At 65.4% G+C, this 23,503-nt stretch overlaps 7 protein-coding genes across 7 annotated transcripts in view; 5 read left to right on the plus strand and 2 right to left on the minus strand.

Moving 5' to 3' along the window:
* Window positions 1-261: 261 nt before the first annotated feature.
* Window positions 262-2,704, plus strand: EMIHUDRAFT_220814 (hypothetical protein; the record flags this gene model as incomplete). The annotated part of the gene is made up of 4 exons (XM_005757066.1): window positions 262-792; window positions 1,355-1,789; window positions 2,364-2,525; window positions 2,612-2,704. 4 exons carry the CDS (start codon window positions 262-264, stop codon window positions 2,702-2,704), a joined length of 1,221 nt encoding a protein of 406 aa, XP_005757123.1.
* Window positions 2,705-4,708: 2,004 nt separating this feature from the next.
* EMIHUDRAFT_220816 (hypothetical protein) lies at window positions 4,709-8,058 on the plus strand (the record flags this gene model as incomplete). The annotated part of the gene is made up of 7 exons (XM_005757067.1): window positions 4,709-4,822; window positions 5,027-5,380; window positions 5,571-5,684; window positions 5,966-6,058; window positions 6,239-6,385; window positions 6,496-7,032; window positions 7,948-8,058. The coding sequence occupies 7 exons, from the start codon at window positions 4,709-4,711 to the stop codon at window positions 8,056-8,058; spliced, it is 1,470 nt and encodes a 489-aa protein (XP_005757124.1).
* Window positions 8,059-8,282: 224 nt separating this feature from the next.
* EMIHUDRAFT_453805 (hypothetical protein) lies at window positions 8,283-10,179 on the minus strand (the record flags this gene model as incomplete). The annotated part of the gene is made up of 4 exons (XM_005757068.1): window positions 8,283-8,910; window positions 9,061-9,444; window positions 9,535-9,599; window positions 9,975-10,179. The coding sequence occupies 4 exons, from the start codon at window positions 10,177-10,179 to the stop codon at window positions 8,440-8,442; spliced, it is 1,125 nt and encodes a 374-aa protein (XP_005757125.1). The 3' UTR covers window positions 8,283-8,439.
* A 3,029-nt stretch (window positions 10,180-13,208) lies between these two features.
* On the plus strand, window positions 13,209-15,946 carry EMIHUDRAFT_453806 (hypothetical protein; the record flags this gene model as incomplete). Its single annotated transcript, XM_005757069.1, has 9 exons — window positions 13,209-13,221; window positions 13,248-13,473; window positions 13,557-13,893; window positions 14,078-14,275; window positions 14,352-14,717; window positions 15,024-15,359; window positions 15,442-15,492; window positions 15,554-15,666; window positions 15,723-15,946. The coding sequence occupies 9 exons, from the start codon at window positions 13,209-13,211 to the stop codon at window positions 15,838-15,840; spliced, it is 1,758 nt and encodes a 585-aa protein (XP_005757126.1). The 3' UTR covers window positions 15,841-15,946.
* A 1,423-nt stretch (window positions 15,947-17,369) lies between these two features.
* EMIHUDRAFT_107607 (hypothetical protein) lies at window positions 17,370-19,410 on the minus strand (the record flags this gene model as incomplete). The annotated part of the gene is made up of 4 exons (XM_005757070.1): window positions 17,370-17,477; window positions 18,550-18,613; window positions 18,767-19,200; window positions 19,357-19,410. The coding sequence occupies 4 exons, from the start codon at window positions 19,408-19,410 to the stop codon at window positions 17,370-17,372; spliced, it is 660 nt and encodes a 219-aa protein (XP_005757127.1).
* Window positions 19,411-20,604: 1,194 nt separating this feature from the next.
* Window positions 20,605-21,764, plus strand: EMIHUDRAFT_312520 (hypothetical protein; the record flags this gene model as incomplete). Its single annotated transcript, XM_005757071.1, has 6 exons — window positions 20,605-21,005; window positions 21,196-21,217; window positions 21,289-21,332; window positions 21,403-21,404; window positions 21,461-21,462; window positions 21,600-21,764. 6 exons carry the CDS (start codon window positions 20,605-20,607, stop codon window positions 21,762-21,764), a joined length of 636 nt encoding a protein of 211 aa, XP_005757128.1.
* Window positions 21,765-23,161: 1,397 nt separating this feature from the next.
* EMIHUDRAFT_53517 (hypothetical protein) overlaps window positions 23,162-23,503 on the plus strand; it is a gene marked incomplete at both ends in the record, with an annotated part of 1,166 nt that continues 824 nt past the window's right edge. The window contains one exon of the mRNA XM_005757072.1: window positions 23,162-23,320. Coding sequence (XP_005757129.1) covers window positions 23,162-23,320 — 159 coding nt within the window. The remainder of the gene's footprint in view (window positions 23,321-23,503) is intronic.

Here is a 23,503-nt window from a genome sequence, read left to right on the forward strand (position 1 = left end):
CCCCACCCTCCCGCCCCTGTCCCCGCCCTCCACGCCCAGAACCGTCTCGCGGGCGCGTGGCAGCGTGTTGCCGCAAGCGACAAACGCCCCCATGCGCCCCACCCCTTCACCCTTGGGTTTCTTGCCGTCGTGCCTGGGCATCCCAGCTGTGTGCTGGTGCGGGTCCCCACGGGTGAACCCCACCCCCGAGGGGTCCAACGGCACACCGGCAAAGATCTTCAGCGGCGCGGCCTCCATCGCTCCCGCCTCGGCCAGAGCTCGATGGCGTCCCGCAAGCGCGCTCGCACCTCCTCCTCGTCCTCCTCTGGCGTCACCGTCGTGCTCGCGGGCAGCCCCTTGGGGTCCAAGATGGCCGCCTTCTGGCGCGCCGGCGACCTCACCGACGTGGTGGTCACTGTCGAGGGCCGCTCCTTCCCTGCCCACCGTCTCGTGCTCGCGGCCGGCGCCGAGTACTTCGAGAAGCTGTTCAAGTCGGAGTGCCGCGACCGCGAGGCCCCGACCATCAAGGACGAGCTGCCCGCCGCCGCCTTCGAGCCCCTCCTCGCCTTCCTCTACGAGGGCTCGGTCGCCGTGGCCGAGGAGCTGATCACGCCGCTGCTGCACGCGGCGGACTACCTGGGCGTCGAGCCGCTCAAGGAGGCGGCGGCGGGCGCGCTGGTCGCGCGCCTCGCGCCATCCAACGCGCTCGCCACGTGGGCGCTCGCCGAGCGCCTCTCGCTGCCGAGTCTGGCCGAGGCGGCCAAGCAGAACAAAGAAGAGGCGACGGGAGGAACCGGCGGAGGATGCAGTGACGTGAGACACACACACACACACACACACACACACACACACACACACACACACACACACACACACACACACACACACACACACACACACACACACACACACACACACACACACACACACACACACACACACACACCGCTCACCCACGCGCACTGGGCCTTGCACTTTGAATGCCGTGGGGCTCCTGTCGTCAGACGTGGAGACGCGAGGGTTGCCCCCCCTTGCCCCACCACCTCGTGTGTGTGGAGAAGTTTACCTTACCTTACCCTTACCTACACACACACACACACACACACACACACACACACACCGCTCACCCACGCGCACTGGGCCTTGCACTTTGAATGCCGTGGGGCTCCTGTCGTCAGACGTGGAGACGCGAGGGTTGCCCCCCCTTGCCCCACCACCTCGTGTGTGTGGAGAAGTTTACCTTACCTTACCTTACCTTGTAGCAAACCGACGTGCTCGAGCTGCGGAGTGGGTCGCTCGCGCGCGCTCGTAATCTGGCCTTCTGGCTCACCAGCGCTGTCTCCCACCAACCTCCAGCATGGCCACACATGACGAGGACGACGGCTTGTGCGTGCTCTGCTACGCGCAGCCTCGCGTGCTCCGCTATCGCCCGTGCGGCCACTGCGTGGCGTGCGAGCGCTGCGCCATCCGGCACGTGCTCGCACAGCTTCAGGCGGGCGAACTGCGGCCGCGCTGCTCGCACGGCTGCGGCGCGGAGATTGTGGACGTCTTGCGGGTCGAGCGGGCCGACCCGCCGATCTTTGAGCGCGACGAGGGCAACGCAAGCTGTCAGCCGGGCGCGCACAGCCTCGAGGCCTTCCTCGAGCGCGCGGCGCAGAAGGTCCTCCGCTGCAGCGTGGCGCAGGACGCGAGCCAGGCGTGGCTGCGCCTGCGCGAGGCGGCCGGCGCGCGGCGGCAGCTCGCCTTCTTCGAGGCGGTCGAGGCGGGCGACCTCGACGGCTGCGTCGCGCTGCGTCGCGCGGGCGCGTCGGTGAGCGCCGCCGACCGCCAGCAGCTCCAGCCGCTGCACATCTGCGCGCAGCTCGGCCTGGTCGAGCTCGCCCGCTGGCTGGTGTCGGAGGGAGCGGCGGTCGGCGCGGTCGCGAACGGGCAGGTCGCGCTGCACTTTGCGTGCGTGCACGGCGAGCTTGTCTTTGCGCAGTGGCTGGCGGAGGAGGGCGCGGACGTGCACTGCCGCGCAGACAACGGCGCGGCGCCGCTGCACGGCGCGTGCCAGGAGGGGCACCTCGAGGTTGCGCGCTGGCTGCTCGACGCCGGCGCCGCGGTCGACCCGCCCGACGAGGACGGCTCTGTCCCGCTGCACGCCGCATGCCAGGAGGGGCACGCCGAGGCGGCTCTGCCCCCGCACCACGCCCCTCCCCCTGCCCCCGCTCTCTATCCCCGCCGCCCGCCCGCACTCGCCTCTCGCCATCGCCCACCCCACCGCCGTTCGGAAGGCTCCAGACGACGAGCGTGACACGATTGCGAGCGTGATGACACGATGCGAGCGTGACACGATTGCGAGCGAGCGTGACACGATTGCGAGCGTGACACGACTGCGGTAGGTGGCGCAGCTGCTCCGCGAGCGCGGCGCCGACCTGGCCGCCGCCGATCTGGACGGCCGCACTGCGCTGCACTTCGCAAGCGTCAACGGGCACCTCGAGGCGGGATGCCTTACCCGCAATGCCTCAGACAGCCCCGAGAGCGCAGCATGCCTTGCCAGGGCAGTGCGCCGGCTTCTGTCGCGCGCCTCTGTCGCGCGGGGCGGTGCGTGCCCTCCTGCTAGCCAGCGCACGCCCTCCTTCCTTGGCAGGTCGCTCGGTGGCTGGTTGGCGAGGGCGTCGCGGCGGACTCGCGCGATGCGATGGGCAGGCGAGCGCTCGATGACACCGTGCCTTGTCGATGACAGATGACTGCTTACTTGCTCGTGCTGGGGCAGGCGAGCGCTCGACTACGCATGCTTCAGCGGGCACACGGCGGTGGCGCGGTACTTGTGCGGCTTGGCGAGCGGCGCGTGCCGGACGGAGACGGAGTTGCGGCTGGTGCTGCGACACCCGCGCCTCAAGCTCGAGCAGTACACCGAGAGGCGCACAGCGCCGAGACGCGCCGAGACGCGCGGAGATGTGCCGAGATGCGCCGAGATGTGCTGAGATGCGCGGAGATGTGCTGAGATGCGCCGAGATGCGCGCCAAGATGCGCCGAGATGTGCCGAGATGCGCCGAGATGTAGCACACCGAGAGGCGCAGGCATTTCACATCCGCATGCCGTGGGGCTCCTGCCTGTGCCATGGCCGTGGAGAGAGGAGAGGGGTCGCCAAGCAGTCGCCCCACCCGCAGCGTGTGGAGGCGTTCGCCTTGCCTTAGGCTCGTGATCGGAGGCTACTGCATCTCAGCCCTGCAGAGGCTCGCGGCCACCGAGCTGAGAGCGGTGGGGATCGAGGGCGGGGCGATGAAGCAGGGGCACGCTGCCAGGCTCGCGAAGCACTTTCACGAGGCGGTGGAAGAGGTGGCGGGCAGCGCCGTCGCTTCGCTCGGCGAGGGGATATTCACCGGGTTCTCCCTCGATAGGACTGAAGGGGGATGATGGAGTGCCCTTGTCATCCGCAAGGCTTTTTTGCGTTTCTGGAAAGAAAGAAAAGGACGCGGGGGCAACTCGAGGGCAGGAAACCGGCCTGCGTTTCAGCTTTCACAAAGCCCGCTTCTTCTTGTACCTCTGTGTGTGTGTTTTTTAGTGCCCCAGTGTGCAGTCCCGTGCCTCGTGTCGTGCGAGGGAAACAAATAAAATTCTTCTTTCGGCCATTCTTCTTTCGCCACACGCGTGTGTGACTGTGAGTGAGTATTCTTGATACGAAACCACGACGACACACACCAGTCGACTCGCATCGGTTGCCTCCATGAACGGCGGAGCTATTCTCGCGCCCACACCACACCTGGCTCCAACGTTATGATGTATCTTATTCCGGGGCCCGTGTGCGGGGAGCGAACCTTAGCGACCGCCCAGAAGCTTTCTGAGCGACCCAATCGGGCCGGGATCATCAGCATATGTCCCCTCCACAACATCGTGGGCGTTTGAGCGGTATTTGAGGACCACCGCCACTCTGAAGTTCGGCCGGGTGGTCTGCAGACCCCGTGAGGACCTCTGCTGTGAGGACCTCTCACGCTCTCGCTGGCAAGCCTCGGCGTGGCCACGCGCTCTGACCCCTGTGCCACGGCGCTCACTCTGGCTTCGGCTGTCCACCATCTCGCTGCCTGCTTGCGTCTCGCGCTACCTCGCTCCACCCAGGACCACCGGGTGGGTAGCGCGCGATCAGAGAACAAACACCGGTAGTTATAGAGAGGAGGAATATGAGAACTACTGTCTGTCAATGTGTGCATGTTTTGTTTGTTCCATTCGTTGTTTTCTTTTCGACGGTAAAGTTCGCTGTAAAATTCTTTTTGCGCACCTCTGACAAGTCCGGCAAGCGCACCTCTGCTACGAGGACCTCTGCTGCGTGAGGACCTCTAAGACTGTGAGGACCTCTCACGCTCTCTAAGCCTCGGCGTGGCCGCGCGCTCTGACCCCTGTGCCACGGCGCTCTCTCTGGCTTCGGCGTTCCACCATCTCGCTGCCTGCTTGCGTCTCGCGCTACCTCGCTCCACCCAGGACGACCGGGGAAGCGCGCGATCAGAGAACAAACACCGGTAGTTATAGAGAGGAGGAATATGTTAACTACTGTCTGGCAATGTGTGCGTCTGCGTCGCACTCGCGCAGTGAAGCCTGTCCCGTTTCTCTAAAATTCCTAGTGTCGTGTGAGTGAGTGAGTGTACACACACACACACACACACTACGGTCGGCTTGTAAAATTCTTTTTGCGCACTCTGACTAGTCCGGCGCCGGCTACAAGCCCGCAGCGAATCCGCCTGTGCCGCCGATGCGCCTGCGCGCCGCCGCCGCCGGCCTCGTGCCCTTCCTCCTCGTCGCGCTCTACTGGCAGCACGCCTCCTCCAGCGCCGCCGGAAGCGACCGCGCGCTCGTGCGGCAGCAGGTGCAGCGCACGGCGGTCGTGGCGGCTGAAGCGGCGGCGGTGGCGGCGGCGGCAAAGAGCTCGGCCGCAGCCGCACATGCGACGGCGGCACCGCCGTCGGCATCCACAGTCGCCGCCAAGGACACACCCGCGCCAAAGCCCGGTGCGGTTGCGGCGGCGGCGACGCCGGCGGCGGCGGCTCACATCGTCGCGCCCGCGGCGGAGGCGCGAGACGTGGCGCTTGACTGGGGTCCGCCGACGCTGAGCAGCAAGCGCATCATCGACGGCTCGCCAAACTATCTGCCGGTGCCCAATGCCGAGGGCCCGGCGCCCGATGACATGGCGTGGCGGAAGGAGGTGTCGAGCGACCCGTCGGTGCCATGCCCGGCGGGCCGGCGGCCGTACCACACTATCCTCACCGCGCAAGGGTCGCTCTACCAGCAGTGGCAGACAAAGATCTTCTACTACCACTTCCGCAAGCAGCAGGCGGCGGGAGGACGCTGCACCGAGATGACTGGCTTCACTCGGCTGCTGGCGGGCAAGCCGGACGAGCTCATGCCGACCATTCCGACAGTGGCGGTGCCCGAGGCTAGAAGCCGAACACACACGCCTTCTTATTCCGACGAGCACTCAGAGGGCACCGCACTCAGCTGCATTCAACCGCATTCAGCAGTATACGCTGTGTCCGTACCCCCTGTATCCACGCCGGTGCTCTTGAGTACGCTGCACGATACCGTATCCACACCCCGACCTTGCGTTTGTGGTGTAGGTGCCCGAGGCTGGGCACAACGTGACGCGCGGGTTCCCGGTCATCAACCGGCCGTGGAGCATGCTCCTCTTCATCGACATGAAGGAGTTTAGGGAGCGCATCATCGAGCGGTACGTCTACATCGCCGAGACCGACCATTTGCTGCGGCACGACATACCGAACCGCGCGCCTGGAGCCGAGATGGAGCCGAGATGGAGCCGAGATGTAGCCGAGGTGGAGCCGAGGTGGAGCCGAGGTGGAGCCGAGATGGAGGAGGTGTGCCGAGATGGAGCCCAGGTATAGACGGACCACTTGCTGCGGCACGACAACGCCCGACCGCACGCCACGTCCGGCCGTGAGCAGGCGCGACGCCGCAGCTGGCCGTCGGCTACTTCTTCCCGTACATGTCGCCAAAGGACCCAAAGTCGGGCGGGATCGCGCAAAAGTGGCTGCCGGACACGAAGGTTGCGGACATGCCGCCCGTCGGCCCGTCGCCGATTCTGATCCACGTCGCCGATTCAGAAGCTGAATACGTATTCTTGTATCCAACCAGCACTCGAGAGGACACCGTACTCCACTGTATTCAGCTGCTTTCAGCTGTATTCACTGTATTCCTATCCGTTGTATTCACGCGGTGCTCTGAAGGCACTGCGCAACACCGCCCTGATGTTGGTGTATTCAGCACGTAGGTCGACTTGCTCCGCGCCGTGACGCCGCTGTGGTACGAGCTCTCGTGGAAGCTGAAGCGCGACCCCGAGGCCAACGCCGCCTACGGGTGGATGCTCGAGATGTGGGGCTACTCGATTGCCGCGGCGCGCCTGGAGAGCCTTCCCTTCGTCCCCAGTAGTAGATAGGCGCAACACACAGACACACGAGCGAGACGCTGCCCGGTGCGTGTCGGCATGCGTGGCCTGGCCTGCTTCATGGCGTCGGGCTCGGCCGGTAGGCGCGCCTCAAGATCAAGCACTTTGTGTGGCAGCGGATCCAGATCGAGCCGTCCGCGGCTTGGCACCAGACGCTCTCGGAGCGGGACGGCGATTGGGCCCCCGCGGTCGATCCCTTCATCTACCACTACACCTTTGGCGTTGAGTATTTGTTGGATGGATCCCCAGTGGTGGGTGGCAAGGGCACGTGGTCGCTGGACAAGCGAAACTACTTCGGCGCCGCGCCGCCGCCCGACCTCAAGGCTCCGCCAGAGTGCGCGCAGGAGGCGGGGCGCGTGTGGTGGGGCATGTTCAACGAGGCGATCGGCAACCTCACCAAGGAGGGCCAGTGGTACGGCCGCACGGGGCAGAGCACGCGCTCACGCACCAGCGACGAGAGCACCGAGCTCGAGGCGGCGATGGGGGCGCTGGGAAAGGAGCTGGTGGACGGCGGTCAGTGGCTGATTGGCAACGAAAAGGCGCCGCTGCAATTCTTCCGGCGGGGCAAGCTGTGGACCAAGTGGGGAGGGGGCACGTGGAGGGTGACTGGCGGCACAAAGGTGGAGATGCAGCTCTGCGGCGCCGTCACGCTCACTTTCGACTCTGCCACGGCGCCGACACGCTTCGACTACACCGCGGGGGGGAGGGCCGGCAAGGGCGTCCGCGACCCCGCATTCGCCGCCGCCGCCGCCGCGCCGCCGGACGCGTCGCCGCCGTGTGGATCCGCGGCGTGCGGCTCGCAGGTCCGTCCGCACCGACCTCGGCTGGACCTGCGCTCGGCTCGTGCTCGGCAGACCTCGGCGGCTGGACTTGGGTTGCGCTGCGCGTCGGCTGCACCGCGGTCGCACCTCGGCTGCATCTCGGCCGCACCCTGACCGCACCGCGGTCGCACCTCGGTCGCACCTCGGCCGCACCTCGGCCGCACCTCGGCCGCACCTCGGTCGCACTTCGGCCGCACCTCAGCCGCGCTCCCTGCGTGCCTCCCCTATGCCAGGCTCGCACCCTCAGCCGGCTGCGCGGGCACGGCCCCTGGGCACTCGGTGACGCGCCCATTTCCGGCGGGCGAACCGGGTACGCCTTCTACCGCGGCGGCATGGCAGCGACGCCCGACGGAGCAGCAAAGTACCGGCCGCTTCCCGACAGCGCTGACGTGGAGCTGAGCATCGGCAGCAAGCGGGCTCTTGCTTCGTACTGGCGCGCCGCCCGTCTCGTCACGGCGGTTGGTGTTAGCAGGCGGCGACACTTTCCTCCTTCGCACCGAGGGTATCGTCGGCTGCTACCAGGTCCATGCCGTGTGGCTACGACTCGGCCACATCTCGGCCACTTCTTGGCCATCTCTCGGACACCTCTCGGCCACCTCTCGGCCACCTCTCGGCCACGTGCCGGCCGGCGAGTCGGCCAGTCGTGTCGCATCTTAGCTGTTCTCGGCCTCATCTCGTCCGGCCTTGTAACGTTCAGCCACGGTCCTGCCGCAGGTGCACGTCGCGAGGCAGCGGGACAAGCACGCCATGAAGCTGTGGGTGCCGATGCGGCACGTCTCGATGGAGTACACGGGCTGGCGCGACTCGGGGGGGTGCAAGCTGTAACGGGGGAGTTCGCGCGTTTCGGGCGGGTTGTTGGGAGTCCCAGATGGACCTTTGAAAGGCCTTTCGCGGGTGCGGAGGGGGCTTCCCCACCCCAAGCCACGTTGCGGTGTGCAGAAGGCGCCGCGAGAGGGGTAAGGCGAGTATAAATGAGCAGGGGGTATTCCCTGTTCGAGTCCGAATCTTGTGAAAAAAAGCTCCTGAGTCGCGCACGTGTTGTGGCTTGTCAGCCACACACACGTAGATTGCTTGTGGAGAAGTTTACCTTACCTTACCTTACCTACCTTGCGAGGTGCAGAGCATGCAAAAGTGCCGAATGATATGTGCGCCGCCTCGGGCGGCGCGCCCCACATTAGAGACATAACCAGTGAGCGATTGGGCGCCTCAATCCTCGCACCCCGTGGTGCGCGGCGTCGCAGCGCCACTTATGTGGCGAACACTAGCGTTGGCCCACTCGACCACTGTGTCGCTATCGCCGTCCGTGCGTAGGAAGCAGTACTCGCGCCCGCCAAAGATCGGCTCCCCGTCGCGGACGTGGCCGTCCTCCGTGCCGCACTCGTCAGGGATGGCGCGAGTGGCCATCCAGCTGCCGCTCGTGTCAAGAAGCTCGTGCGCCAGCACCCAGTCACCGCCGCGCGCCCCCCGTGAAAAGTCGAGATAGAGCTTGAGCTGGACCGCTGGCGCCCCATCGTCCGGATCTGTCGCTGTGTACACAACAAACTTGAGCCCGATCCACTCGTCCAGCGGCAGGCCGCTCGAAAGGTCGACGCCGTACGGATTGGAGGGGCCGGGTAGGCGCCGACTGGCCGAGTAGACCACGCTCGTGCCGTGATAGTACTCCTTCTGGAACGCCACCTGATGCAAGGGGGGGGGGAGTGTCGGCGAGGAGTGCTAGTGTGTGCGCGGCGCGTGGGGCAGGAAGGGTGGGCGAGAGAGGCGGCGGGTGAGAGAGCGTTGGGAGAAGAGAGATAGAGACGTCGGGGCGTGGCGAGGCGGAGGCAATACCTCTCCGGTCGTCGTGTAGATGCGCGCATAGTATCCGGGCGCAGAACAGCCGTCTGTGTAGTCTCCGTGGTTGGTTCGCGCAACCAGCGTGAGACCGGAATACGACCGAACGTCGCCATACGCGCGGTATCGACCGTACGCCGTGAACTCGATATCCTCCCATCCGCTGCCGCCGCTTCGGATGTAGAGGCGCGGCGACCTGTGAAACGTGGCGGTCCCATCACCGCCAAAGGCGACCTGCCCACTGCCCTTGAAAAAGGTCTGGGCGTCGTTGCTATCAGAATCATCCACCCTGCTGATGCTGTTTGCAGGCAGGTCCCACGAGTTGACCCAGTCTTTGGCCGGGCCGGGGAGAGCCGACGTGTACAGCTTGCGGACGCCGAACTTGTCGCAGGCGCCCGCACCGGTAGGCAAGGGCGGCCAGGGAGGAATAGCTCGCGGCGGCAGCGGCGGCGGGGGCAGCGGTGACGCCACCGCAGACGAGCAAGAGACTCCCCAGGTGCAGGCGCCAGCCGCGTTGGTCTGTTCGTGACAGTGGTCTAGTGTGCACCATCCTCTGCCCAGGAGGTTGCAGCCGCAGATCGGGTGGGCACAGGTGGAGCATGCCGATGGTGAGGGCGATGCAGAGGGTGGGAGCAACAGCGGCATGGGAGGCAGCGGCGAAGGATAGGCAGAGGGCGGCAGCGGACGCAGCGGTGGTGGCGATGCGGCTGCGGGCGGCTGCGGACGCGGCGGAGGTGGCGATGCGGCTGCGGGCGGCTGCGGTGAAGGAGAGGCAGAGGGCGGCAGTGGGAGCGGCGGAGGTGGCGACGCTACGGGCGGCTGCGGTGAGGGAAAGGCAGTGCTTGGCGGCGAAGGAGCGATCGCTGTTGGCGGCGATGGTGAAGGTGGCGGCGGCGGCCGCGGCGGTTGACGTGCTTCAGAGTCATTGAAGCAGGCCACACCCCACTGACAGCCGCTGGAGTTGTCGAGGTCGTCGTGGCAGTGCTTGGCCGCGGTGCACCAGGACTCGCCGGTGAGGTCACAGCCGCACTTAGGATGGGCGCATACCGTGCAGGCGCCCTCAGCAAGCGCCAAAACCACGGCAGCCCTCACGAATCGGATGAGATCTGTCGCCATGTTGGCCGAGCCCACCCCCCCGCCGCGCCCTCTCTTCCTAGATAACGACATCCGAAATTCGGCGCGTCTTGTCCCCTTGCAAAAGTGGGATAGGCGAGCTTGAGCACTTGAGCACAGGATAGGGTCGATTCCGCGTGGTACGGGACCCCTCGATCGTCTCGCCCTCCCTAGGCCAGACTAAAGACCCTGGTGGGAGTTCCTACCCAACGTTTTTTTTGTGTATCGCGCGCCTTGCCCTTGGGGGGGGGGGGGGGGCGCGGAAAAGAGGAACCTCTTAGCGCCATCGCCATGGCGCTGCAAGCAGCGCCGGGCAACGACGACTTACCGCCTCCTGGTCCCAATCGGCACTCCTCCGCTGCTTAATGTTTGACGACTCGAACCCGTGAAGCTTCCCCGTGCGCGCAGCGCGGGAGCAGGCGCACATCGCTTGCTTCCAGGGAGGGGGGCGCCCTTTTACTCACACCAAATCCACACGGTAGGGGGCGGGGGGGGGGGGGGGCGTTGTGATGTAACTTATTCCGGGGCCGGTGTGCGGGGAGCGAACCTTAACGACCGCCCAGAAGCTTTCTGAGCAAACCAATCGGGCCGGGATCATCAGCATATGTCCCCTCCACAACATCGTGGGTATTTGAGCGGTATTTGAGGAGCACCGCGACTCTGAAGTTCGGCCGGGTGGTCTGCAGACCCCCCCCCCCGGAGCAGCAGAGGCTCCGTGGGGTCGAAAAGTCGACGCTGGGAGTCGCACTCGTCGAACCATCGCAGCACCACGCGGTCCGCACACACCGCCCACATCCCCTCCACCGCTGAGAAGGCGCAGATCGACCGCCGGGCCGCGTAGTCGTCGTCAAGGAGCGGTTTTTGGAGCCGTACGAAGAGGTCCCAGACGGGCGAACATGCGGCTTTTCGACGACCACACGCGATGTGGTATCTGGTTTTTGCTAAAAACGGGCCGCCTAGTGCAGCATCATTAGTACAACACGCAACCTCACTGAGAGCTCCACACTAGCCGGTATAGGCGAGCACCGGCGGCCTCACCGTCGCCGCTCGGGTCGACCGCCTCGGCGTCGTCGCCGTCGATCGACTGGTAGTAGAAGCGCGCCACCGGGATGAGCGAGGGGAAGAAGGTCATATCCCGTCGGTGTCACACACACACACACACATATCCCGTCGGGCTTGCATTCGCAATCATTCACCCGGCATCAACAGGTTGGTCTGCCCTCGCCCCCGCGCTGCGCCTAGCCTCCCCGCGGCCCACTCGCCGTAACAGCTCTCGACGCTGCCAGCCCGGCGCCGGCCAGCCTCTGCGCGCCAGCCGCAGCACCTCGACTCGACGTTCGCCCGCGGCCGTCTCTCACGTCAGTCCCGTCCTGCCCTGCAGCCATGATGAAGACCATCATCGCCTTTGCTCTCGTCTCCCTCACCACGGCCGCACCCAGCGAGCTCGCGCGCAAGCCGCTCTTCTCCCCCACCAACGGCATCTGCGCAAAGCCCGATGGGTGCGATGCGCCGATCGACACGTTGGCGGAGACCGTCCAAGCCATCATTGGGGCGGCTTTGCCCCCGAACATCGTGTGCCTCACCTACTACTCGACGTGCGGCGTCATCGAGGGCCCCGTTGCCTGCATTGCCACTGCCGTCGCAGAACTCGTCAAGAACCCCGTCGGGGGGATCATCAAGTTCCTCCGCGACCTCCGCCGCTGCCTCATGGGCTCCAACGAAATCGTCGGTGACCCGATCTGCACAAAGCCCGATGGGTGCGACGCGCCCATCGACACGTTGGCGGACACCATCCAAGCCATCATTGGGGCGGCTGTGCCCCCGAACGTCGTGTGCCTCACCTACTACTCGACGTGCGGCGTCGTCGGCACCGGCGGCCCCGTCGAGTGCATCCTCGACGCCGTCGCAAAGCTCGTCGCGAACCCCGTCCTCGGCATCCCCGCGTTCCTCCGCTCGCTCTCCGGCTGCCTCGTGGGCACGGCCTTCGCGATGCCGCCGCACGATCCGGAGACGGGCATGCTGATGGGCCCGCTGGGCGACCGCTGAGATTGCCCGCCGGCCCCTGGCCCCCCGCCTGCCCACGCGTTCTCACAAGAGGCCCGAGAGCTGGCCATCGAGACCGCTCAAAGCCCTGAGAGTGCGAGAGTTCTCCGGATTGAGGGGGAGGGGACTGAGGAGTGTCTGATTGTGGAGCGCAGTCTAGCGTGGGTGCAGCGGTGGTCCTCGGAGCGTCAGCGCTCTGAGCCACGGCCGGCCCGCCGCACACCAACCTTTTGAGCTTCCGTGGCGCCCCCTTTTCTGCCCGGGCTCGGCGCGACTCCGGCCCCCACTCCTCGCGTGTGACGCTCGCAGAGGATTGTCCACCGTCCTCCCATATCTCCACTTCGCACCATCCGCCCGCGCCTCTTTCCCTCACCGTTGCGAGGCTCGGCGCTCCGGTCTCATCTTGCGTTGTTGCCCTGAGCTCTCCGGTTTCCATCCATTCGAAGACCGGCGCCTCACCTTGTGTGGGTGCGACCCATCGCGCTTGCCCTGCCCGTCATCATTCATGCATGTCCATGCATTTCCAGGCAGCTCGCTCGTCCGTACGCATTCCTGCCAATCTATTGGGCGAGGGCGATTGAGAACGGTGCCTCGGAGGGTGGCTAGCCACGCCTCTGGCAGGCTTTCAATTAATCGGCTGTATTCGTGTTGGTCGCAGGGCGGGTTTGGGTGGCAGCTTCTCCTCGAGCATGAGCCGGCAGGAGACGACTTTCTTGGCGGCGACGGAGGCGGTGGCGGTCTCCTCTTCGGCGACGCTGAGAGCCTCGATCTTGGACTCTCCGTCGAGCTCTCCGGTGGCGTGGGCGTCGGCGGTAGGCGGGCCGCGAGGCGCGGAGGAGCGGAACGGTGGCCTTTGTCCGCGCTGAAAGCTGCGCCGGCCGCCGGACGGGTCCCCGGCCCGCCTCGAGTTGGCGTCGGCCCGCGCCTTGCTCGACTCGAGAAGGGCGATCGCGTAATCGAACGACCGGTTCTTTTTGGCGGAAGGGCACATGCGTCCGGGGTGTCCGATGCCCCTGCAGTTGTGGCAGACGATCTCGACGGACTCGACAGCGTTTCCATCCTCGAGGTAGATGATATCGTCGCTTGGCGCCACGACCGTTGCCGCCACGACACCTGGGTCGGCAAGGACGAGGACGCGCAGCTGGTGCGGCTGACGTTGCCGGAGGGCGTGCCCCCAGGTGCCACGCTGCCGGCCGTGCACGTCGCGAAGGCGCGCTCGAGTCGCGAGGGCTTTGCTGGCTTCTTCGCACCGGGGTGAGTGTCCGATGCCCCTGTGTGCCCCGGAGGCCGAACCCCCTCAGCGCGCGTCGCCACAGCGCCAAGCGATCTGTCTGCAGGCTGAACGACGGGCTCACGCTGACAAAGAGGCCGTATACGTGCGACTGCAGCTGGAAGGCGCGGTTCTCGTGCCCAGGGGAGGACCGGTCGGGCCTAATGAACAGAATGTTTGGCAAGCCTGCTGCGGACGACGGCTCTGCGTGCTTCGCCTACTGCTGCGGCGGCGAGGACCACGCGCAGGAGGCGGCGAACCGCACGCTGCGGACGCGTTGGCCGCGGCCCGGAGATGCGGACGTGAGCGAGATCACGGCGATGTCGTCGGCGGCGGCAGGTGCCGCGGCGTCGCCGACGATTGTCAAGGCCGCCTTCAAGTCGGTCTTCAAGGATGTGCTTGCGGTGAGCCGCAGCAGCCCGCTCGTCTCCGAGAGTACCCGAAATTACCCGAGATTACCCGAGATTAGGCGAGCCGCAGCAACCCGCTCGTCTCCGGCCCGAGGGAGATGCTCAAGGAGCGGACGACTCCGGCGCGAGAGGCGGCAAGCCGCGAAGAGCGTTGCTTCACATGCATAGCCGTGTGCAGGTGTTTAGCATGCTCGACAAGAGGGCTTCGGACGCGCCGACTGAGGAGGAGTTCCGGTGGTGGGCGGCGGGAAAGAGCGACGATGCCTTCTTGGAGAAGCACATCGGCGAATTTGTGGACGAGTGCATGCCGCTCGGCCTCCACCACCTCGCCGTCGACGTCACGCTCAACCGGACCGAGGCAAACCGTTCGAGAATCGTACACTCCTAGTCCCACCGCCGCTCACTGGCCGGCCCACTGCTCGACGCCGACGGTACCCGACCCACTGCGCCAGGCCTCGTCGCCGCTGCCTCCGTCGGAGGAGCGGGCCTGGAGCCCCTCCTACCGCGGCATCGACGGCGTGTACGTTGACAACACCGCCCTCGCCATGACCGTCGCCACAATGATTACGGACTGCCTGGCGGGCGACGAGACCCTCGACTGCGCCGACAAGACGCTCGACGTAGTGCTCGTCAACGACGGCAACTCGGACCCCGCTGCCAACGGGCTTGGGAGCTTCTTTAGCGACACGGGCACGCCGGTCGGCACGTACCATCACACCGGCGGGCCAAAGGGCCTGGCTCTGGTCCCGTCGCAGATGATCTTTGCCGAGCCCTACCCGAAGAACTTTACAAACTACTTCACGCCGAGCGCGATTGCGGTCCCTCGGAGGGGCTCTGGCCACGCACACACGCCGCGTGCCCCTCAGCGACCTCGGAGCTCCCGCAATAGGCCATCCAAAAGTGGCTGAAGAACCCCTCCCGCCTGCCCGCCGATCTCATCTCGAGCGCGGCAAGCGGCCGTCTCAACGAGGCGACTTTCCGAGGCCGTTCCCCTGACGCGACCTCTGCCGAGAAGTCGCGCTCCCAAACCCTCTCTCGCCGGATGTCGTTGCCGCCGATGCCCTCAGCTATCGCCCCCAGCCTCGTGTGCCTGACTCTCGCCCGTCCGCCCACCATCCCACCAGGCGGTCAAGGGTGACATCCGCCGCCATCGCCAGAAGATGGAGAGGCGGGAGAGGGACATGGACTTCTCCGACAACTTCTCCTTTGCGCCGCCAGAGGAGGAGGAGGGGCTCTCCCTGAGCGACGGCCAGTCTGTCTTTGCCGCGCTGGAGGACGCGAGTGACAACAGCGACGTGGTCGCGGCCGGCTGGCAGGGAGACCCCGACGCTCAACCGCCGCCCGCGACCAAGAGGAAGCGCGGCTTCTTCCCGTGGGAGAAGGCGGAGCCGGTGCCCCCGTACAACGGCTCGAGCCTCGTGTCGGGCACCTTCACTACCATCGACAACCCGCAGTGGGGCGTCCGTGCGGGCTGGAAGGCGCGCTGTCCCGGGGAAGCACACTACGCCCGCCTCGCCTCCAATCAACGCCCCTGCGCGGCAGGTCAATCTTCTCGTCTTCTGCCTTGCCTATCCGCAGGACCCGCTTCTCCAGGTGACACTTGCACAGCCACTACCCTCTGCCCACAGCGCCTGACGCCCACCGTTGTCCCCAGTCGGGCGTCGGCTTCTCCAACGACCCGATCATCCTGCCCGCGCTCACCGCGGCCACCTTCTTCGACACGCTCTACGAGCCCATCGCCAGGCGCTGCGGCGTAGTCTCGGCGAGGTGTGCGCGGAGGGAGCGCCCTGACTTGCTCACTGGGCACGCACCTTGTCTGGTAGGGGCGAGGTGGAGCGGGCGACGCCGCACCTCACTCGCTGGCTACACGAGCGGAGCGTGGAGCGCGCCACGAACAAGCGAGCTGAGCGGGAGCGGACGAAGGAGGAGTCGGCGGCGTAGCTTCCGTGAGGCGCTTTAGGCTGCGAGGCCAAGCGATGTGCCCCGACAGCGGGCTGTGAAACTTGGCGGGAGAAGTGCGGGCGTGCACTCTGCACATCTAGTACGGCTTTGGAGGAAGAGCGCTTAAGACTGTCAACTTCAGCCGTTCAGATCAGCTCTTGGCCCCAGATGTGTGCATCTCGAAGCGCAGCGTGTGGCTGTCGGCAGTTTTAGGTTGCCAGGTTGTGGAGCATGGGTCGTGTGTGTGTGTGTGATGACAAGACAGATCTCAGAGATGAGTGACGGAGAGGTGAGAGTGGGTGGTCAAATGACAGTGGAAAGCTTTTCATGGACAGTGTGTGACAAAAACGATCAGGAACATTGATGGCGCCAGCGCCTGCTGTTGACAAGTGTCAAGTGGGTGTATCGCGCGCCTTGCGGGGGGGGCGCGGAAAAGAGGAACCTCTTAGCGCCATCGCCACGGTGCTGCATGCAGCGCCGGGCGACGACGGCTTACCGCCTCCCGGTCCCCCTCGGCACACCATCCGCTGCTCAATGTTTGACGGCTCGAACCCGTGAAGCTTCCCCGTGCGCGGGTTACCCCGCACACGGGTCAGCCTGCCAGCCACGTATCCACACAAGCGTGGTCCGCGTGCATGGCATACAGGCGTCCGCCAGACAGCGCAGAGGCTAGGCGACCGGGGAAGGACTAGCTCAAGTGGGGAGCACTCGCTTGGCTCGTAGAGGGAGCGGACCCTGAGTTGAGGAAATCCGGGGACGCGACCCACCTCGCCACAGACGGTCCCGCGCCTCGCCGCTATGACGGGCACACGCCCCGCACCGTCCGCTGTGTGCCCGTCTTTGTCCGGAGTGAAAAGTCCAACGCGCTCGTCGGTGGCGGCGTCCCCGGATTTCGCCGCGCTCGGCGAACCTCGACAGCGCTTTCGGTGGCATGCAGCTCTTTGCGACAGAAGCCTGGAGAGCAGCTCCTCTGCTGCTCACACGCTCTGCACAGTTGGCACAGCCTACTGTGCGGCTGCCACAGCTGTGACAGCGATGGGCTCGCCCTCACTGGCCCTCAGTCACTTGTGCTGCGGCTTGTGTGAGCGACACTGCTCGGCGACTGCCGGCACACTGTGAGACCATGGGTGTGAGGTAAAACCACGCTACCAGCGCTTGGTCACATCGGCCCCGAGGTCAGATCCATCTACTCTGTTGATGACAAGACTTGTCTACTGGCTGGAGCCGAGCAGGAGGGCCCAGCGCACAACCCCTGGCCAACTCAGGGTCCACACCCCGTACGAAGGGAAGCTGCCCCCGGCCGACGTCTTGTGACGGGAAACACGAAAACTCCTCCCAACAAAGAGGCCAACGGACCCGAGAACGATCTAATCGAGCGGCTTCAAGGCCGGTACACGGCTCTAGTGGACCAAGTGTGTTAGGCGTAAGCCGTATCGCGCGCGGACATAGCAGGAGAACCAGAGAGGCCCAATGACGCGGCAGTCCCTCACACGCTATGTGTTGCGGCCCTCCGCATCCGCGCGCTCCTCCTAGTCGCGGTTCGAGCCTCCGCCGCCGCTCGCGCCGCTCGCCGGGGCGCCCGGCGTGCAGTACTCCGGCACATCCATGCCCCACGAGAGCTTCGCCTTTGCCGGCGCCTGCAGGTGTGAGGGGGGGGGGGGGGGGGGAGCAGCGCTGCTGCCGTGCATGGCGCTGACAAAAGGGCCTTGTCTTGTGGCAAACACCCCCAAGTCCCCGTGCGGAGTGAAGCCGCGTCTCCTGCCGCCAATCGCTCGGGCAGGGAGAGGGGTCCGATCTATGGAATGGAGTTCTGCTTACTGCTTTGTGTGGAGGGTGGCATCCGCGCGAGATGGAGGTTGCAACGCGTGTGGTGTGAACGGCGCCTCGTCGAAGCCGCGGTCGAGTCGCGACCCTGCGTCATATCGAGCACAAGCTCAGAGTCGTGATCTCCCCATATCTCCCCATATCTCCCCATATCTCCCCATATCTCCCCCCCTGCGTCATATCGAGCACAAGCTCAGAGTCGTGATCTCCCCATATCTCTCCATATCTCCCCATATCTCCCCATATCTCCCCCCCTGCGTCATATCGAGCACAAGCTCAGAGTCGTGATCTCCCCATATCTCCCCATATCTCCCCATATCTCCCCATATCTCCCCCCCTGCGTCATATCGAGCACAAGCTCAGAGTCGTGATCTCCCCATATCTCTCCATATCTCCCCATATCTCCCCCCTACGCCATATTGAGCACAAGCTCAGAGTGGTGAGATCGCAGTGTACCGAACGTGTGCGGTGATATTCGAGATATGGGGAGATATGGGGAGATATGGGGAGATATGGGGAGATATGGGGAGACGCCTCCCGCATCTAGAGCTGCTGTCCGCGCTTGCGGCCGGCCTTGCACGCCGCGTCGGGGTCGTCCGCCAAGCAGCACCTGTTCAAACATGGGGCTGCGACTCACCGCCCTTTTGGAGTGCACCCGGGGCAGCGAGCGAGCGAGGTCAGCACCTGATGAAGGGACCATTCACTGTTCCACCGCTATTACGGGGTGCTTCCCGCTCCTCCGGGCAGGCAGCGCCTATTGTACGACCACATCAAGTATCAACCACCACTTCATCGAGTGCACCCGCGTCCTCGGGGCGCGCACCCCTTCTTGCACGTCTCCGGGGGGGCGTACGCCGCGAGCCGCTCCACGTACTCGAGACGGACCTGATAGTGAACAACTGGGGTAAGGTTGAAGTATGGACCACTAGCCGCTCCAGGTAAGCCGGACCTAATCGTCAAAGTTAATGAGTTAAGTGTTGAATCACTAGCCGCTCCACGCACTCGAGACGGACCGCGCTGGACGCCGCACAGAGCGGGCAGCAGAGGGTCGAGCCGGCCATCGACTGTTCACGCGAGCTGGCCGTGAACAGACGCTGTTCACAGCGGGCGGCCGACGCGCCGAGCCATCGCCTTGGCGGCCATGTCGAGCTGAAGGCGGTCGTTCGAGAGGCTGTCCCACTCGATCAGCACCGAATCTCCCTCGAGGCGGTACGAGAAGGTGCCCGGCCGAGACGGGCAGACGAACCGGCCGTCCGCGCGGAACTGAACCAGCAGCGGCTCCTCGTCGCCCGAGCGCAGCCGCCACACCGAAGCAGACACGAGCGCCTCCTGCGGCGTGAAAGCGCGCAGAAACCGCATCTTTCGCCAGTCCGACTCATTGCCGCGCGCCCCGCCCGCCAGCGCGTCGCCCGAGAGGCGGAGGACGTACTCGCCATACTTGCCCCAGTCGATGGCGAGAGTGCCGCCGGAAAACTGCCATGTCGCCGGCGCAGCGAAGCGTGGGCACCAAAACTCGCCGCCCGGGCGCAGCTGCACCTGCGAGGAATATTGCGTCGTGGACGCTGCGGCGTCAGTCGCACAAATCGGGCACAGAGGAAGCGGCTGAAGGGACTGCGCTGAGGCGCGAAGTGGCGGCGCCGCCACTTGCGGTGGGGCGCGAAGTGCATGAGGAGAGAGGAGGGAATTTGGCACCTCGAAGGTTCCACCGCTCCACTCGAACGCGTAGTACCCGGTGGGCAAGGACATGGTGCGAGCACGCTCTGCACTGAGAGAGGACTGATGCACAATGGCTGCAGGGTTCGAGGCGTTTGGGGGTAGGGTAGGGGCTCGACGTGGCCTTAGTGTTGTGTCTGTGTGTCGCTCGTGCGTGTCGTCATCATCTGTCTTGCGTCCACCCATACCGCGTTGGTGTCCAGTCCGAGCCTGGCTGTTCTTCACCTTTCTACCTACCTACCTACCTGATGTGTACGCCCACTCAGGGTGTGTGGCAGCCCGCTGGCTGTGTGTCTTGTGAGCATCTCCACCCTCGCCATCGCCGCCCTCCCCGCCGCCACCGTCGCCGCCGCTGCCTTGGACCGGCGGTGAGAAAGACGTTGTTCTCGATCGTTGCGGTAGCACCGCCCCCTCCCTCGCCGTCGCCGCCCTCGCCGCCGCCGCCAAACCCATCTAAAGTAAGGAGGTGAATTCAACCCGGGGCGCCGCCCCCCCCACCTGCAATTCCACCGACAACCCCACCGGACGATTGCGACTTCTGCGGCGCCGCCATCGCCGTCATCGTCGTCCCGCCCTCGTGGTCATGCTGGCCGCAGCCCTCGCTACCGGCCTCGCCCTCGCCTATCGCGCGCAGTGCCGCGCGCCTGTGAGGCGCGAATGCTGGCGCGGCCCCGCCCCCCGCCCCCCGCGGCGGTGTCTGCAGTGGCGCTCGAACCGCTGCCCGTGAGCGAGAGCCGTCAGCAGTGGTTCGAATCGGCGACGGCACGCTCGCCGGCCAGCTGGCGACGAGCGAGGGCGACGCCGCGAGGGCGGCGGGGCTCGGAACGGGGGCGCCGTGTCCCGTGAGCTACTCCGATCCTTCACCTTTCACAGCTGTCGGCAGCTCGAGCCGCACTTACTGTGACGTGAAGAAGGAACTGGTGCGCGTTTTTTTGGCACAAGTAGGTAGAAAGGTGAGGAACCGGGGGTCTGGTTCGCGAGGGATACCCTACCCCGAGGGACCCTGAAACCCGAAGCGAAATGCTCGCGGTCGTGTGTGTCTCGCGCTTTGGCGTCGCCGCGCTTCCGCTCTCGCTATCCCGCGCTCCGGTGCGCCTGTCTCTGCGAGCCCTCCGCTCCAGCGCCGCGGCGATGGCCGGCACGGCCTCCGGCACCGTCGAGACGGCCGAGTTTGAGGTCGACGGCGAGATTGTGCGGGCAGAGCGGTTTGTTGAGGCTGACGTCGGCATGACGTTCAGCAAGGCGTCGCTTGACGAGAAGCTATTCTCGCGCCCCTGGCCGGACGAGTGGCCTTTCCCGCCGCAAGCCTTCCGGCGGCAGGACGAGTCGGACGACGCCGACTTCTACGCCGTGCCTCGCTTCTGCTACCACATCGACGAGGGCGCGGTGCGCGCGCTCACAAACTACTACGCGGAGAACATCGCGCCCGGCGCCGCGATCCTCGACATATGCAGCTCGTGGGTCTCCCACTACCCGGCCGACTTCCCAGACACGATGGGCCGCATCGCCGGCACCGGCATGAACGTGCACGAGCTGCGGTGCAACGCGCAGCTGTCGGAGCACTCGCCGAGAGACCTGAACGCCGACCCGACGCTGCCGTACGAGGACGGCTCGTTCGACGTCGCCACGTGCGTGGTCAGTGTCGACTACCTGAGCAGGCGGAGATATGGGGAGATATCGGGAGATATCGGGAGACAGATGGAGAGGTGGCCGCACTGGAGCGACACACGCTCCCACAGAGGAGAGCAGCCCGCCAGCTGGGCTGCTACCCACATCCTCGAGGAGTGATTATGATTCTCATATTGTGTTCTTGTTCAGGCCGCTCGAGGTATTTCGCGAGGTGCGGCGCGCGCTCAAGAAGCCCGGAGGCTAAGTTAATTATCAGTAATTAATTATCACTACTCCGCCTAGGTGCGGCGCGTGCTCAAGCCCGGAGGCAAGTTCATCCTCTCGCAGTCGAACCGCTGCTTCCCCACCAAGGCGCGCCTTGACATGAGATGAAGATGAGGCCGAGATGAGGCCGAGATGTGGCCGAGATGCAGCTGAGATGCGGCCGAGATGTGCTCGCGGCAGCCTCGCGGAGATGTGGCGGAGATGCAGCTCAGCGATGGCCGAGGTATGGCCGACGTCGGAACTAGAGCTTGCCGAGATTGGGCGAGATCACGGCCACTTCCTGTGGCATGCGGCCGCTGGCTCTTCACACCCGCCCCGGCCGTGAACAGGCGATCGGCATGTGGCTGGGGATGGACGACCTGCAGCACTGCCTCGTCATCGGCTCCTACTTCCACTACGCGGGCGGCTTCTCGCCCGCGCGCGCCTTCGACTGCAGCCCGACCGGCCCAGGCACCAACGACCCGCTTTTCGTGGTGGAGGCGACCAAGCTGTGACCCGTGCGAGCTTTCTGTTTCTTTAATATCTATTTGCCGCGGAGCGCGGGCCAAACAAAAAAAAAGGCGCCCTGCACTCGACGCGGGACGTCAACAGACAACACAAGAGAACACGTGCAGGTAAGGTAAGCTAAACTTCTCCACACACACGAGGTGGTGCTGGTGGGGCAAGGGCGGGGCAACCCTCGCGCGTCTCCACGTCTAACGACAGGAGCCCCACGGCTTGGTGGACTGCGTCCCTGCCGACCCTGTAGCTACGGCTCTAGACGCCAGTGAACAGTGTACTTTGCCAGCCAGCCGCTTAGGACAAAGAGATAGTGATAGAGCGACCGGAGAGGGATGTCTAATACAGTCAAAACGACGCGCGACTCAGATGCCCACCGGCTGCCTCGTGTGCGGAGCACCTCAGAACGGAGCACTCAGTGCACCACTGACAGCCGCCTGCTGCCTTACCGCGCTCAATAAAGGCGTCGAACTCGACATCAGACAGCGCGTCAAGGTGTGTGTCACAGTGCGCGTCGCAGTGCGCGGCCGCCATCCGCTTGCAGTGCTCGGCCGCGTGGCGCAGCTGGAGGCGCGCCTGCTCGGTACTCTTGCGCAGGTCCAAGCACACGTACACCAGCGGGCGGCGGCTCCCGGAGAGCACGACTCGACGCAGAAAGGGCTGCGCGGGGTAACGCCCTCCGCTTACCTCGACCGTTGCGTCGGCCGACAAACCAGCTGAGCTTGCATGGACGTTCCTCAAAGCCGCCCACAAGGTGCTGCGAGCAGACGAGCAGATCGGCGTCTGCTTCTTTTGCGACGCGGCCGACGAGCTGGAGGCGTGCGCTGGAGTTGCCGAGAAGCGCATAAAGCTGGTGAGCGTGCTCAAGCAGGTGTGGGCGGTTGAGGTCGGCCCGTACGTGGAGCTGCACTGCGTTGGGGAGAGGTGGAGGCTGGACGAGGTGAAAGCAGCGTGGGGTAAAATGGTGCACGACATCGCCGACGATGCTCATTTTGATGCGGCGGCAATAGCGGAAGAGGCAGCGGCGGCAGCGGCAGCGGCGGCAGAGGCAGCGGCGGCGGAGCAGGTTCGAAGAGAGCCTGAAGCGGCAGAGGAGCGAAGCGCTAACTTCATCAGCTCCTATCGGTGCCTCCTATCGTGCGGCTCAGTACTCGGACGCGTTGGCGATGCGAAAAGGCTGCACACGGTGCACGCACGCGGCGGGGGGTGGATGGGTATGCATGTCGAGAATGATGGTGTCGGCTGGGTGCCGTTGCAGGTGGCGGTCGGCGGTAAGCACGTGTGGATGCTCCAGCACGAGGGGCGCCTCTTCAGGTGCGGCTTTTATCGCGGGGACTGGAGTCATCATGACCCGCCCGTCGAGGAGGCAAAGCCGCCAGGCGGCTCGGAGGCATCGCAGGTGGCGTGCGGCGGCTTACACACGTGGGTCCTGTGCAAGGATGGGAAGCTCTTCTCGCGCGGGTGCAACGACGAAGGCCAGCTTGGCCGCCAGGGCGACACGTGGTCGCTGCAGGAGGTGACCGGCCTGCCTAGCGACGTGGTGGCGTCGCAGGTTGCGTGCGGCGGTTATCACACGTGGGTACTGTGCAAGGGAGGGCAGCTCTACTCGTGCGGCCGCAACGGCAAAGGCCAGCTGGGCCGCCAGCAGGAGGGAGGAGAGGAGGAGGGAGAGGAGGAGGAAGAGGAGGCAGGGAGAGGAGGAGGAAGAGTAGGAGGAAGAGGAGGAGGGAGAGGA

Source organism: Emiliania huxleyi (genome assembly GCF_000372725.1).
Source record: "Emiliania huxleyi CCMP1516 unplaced genomic scaffold EMIHUscaffold_93, whole genome shotgun sequence".
NCBI classification, from domain to species: domain Eukaryota; phylum Haptophyta; order Isochrysidales; family Noelaerhabdaceae; genus Emiliania; species Emiliania huxleyi.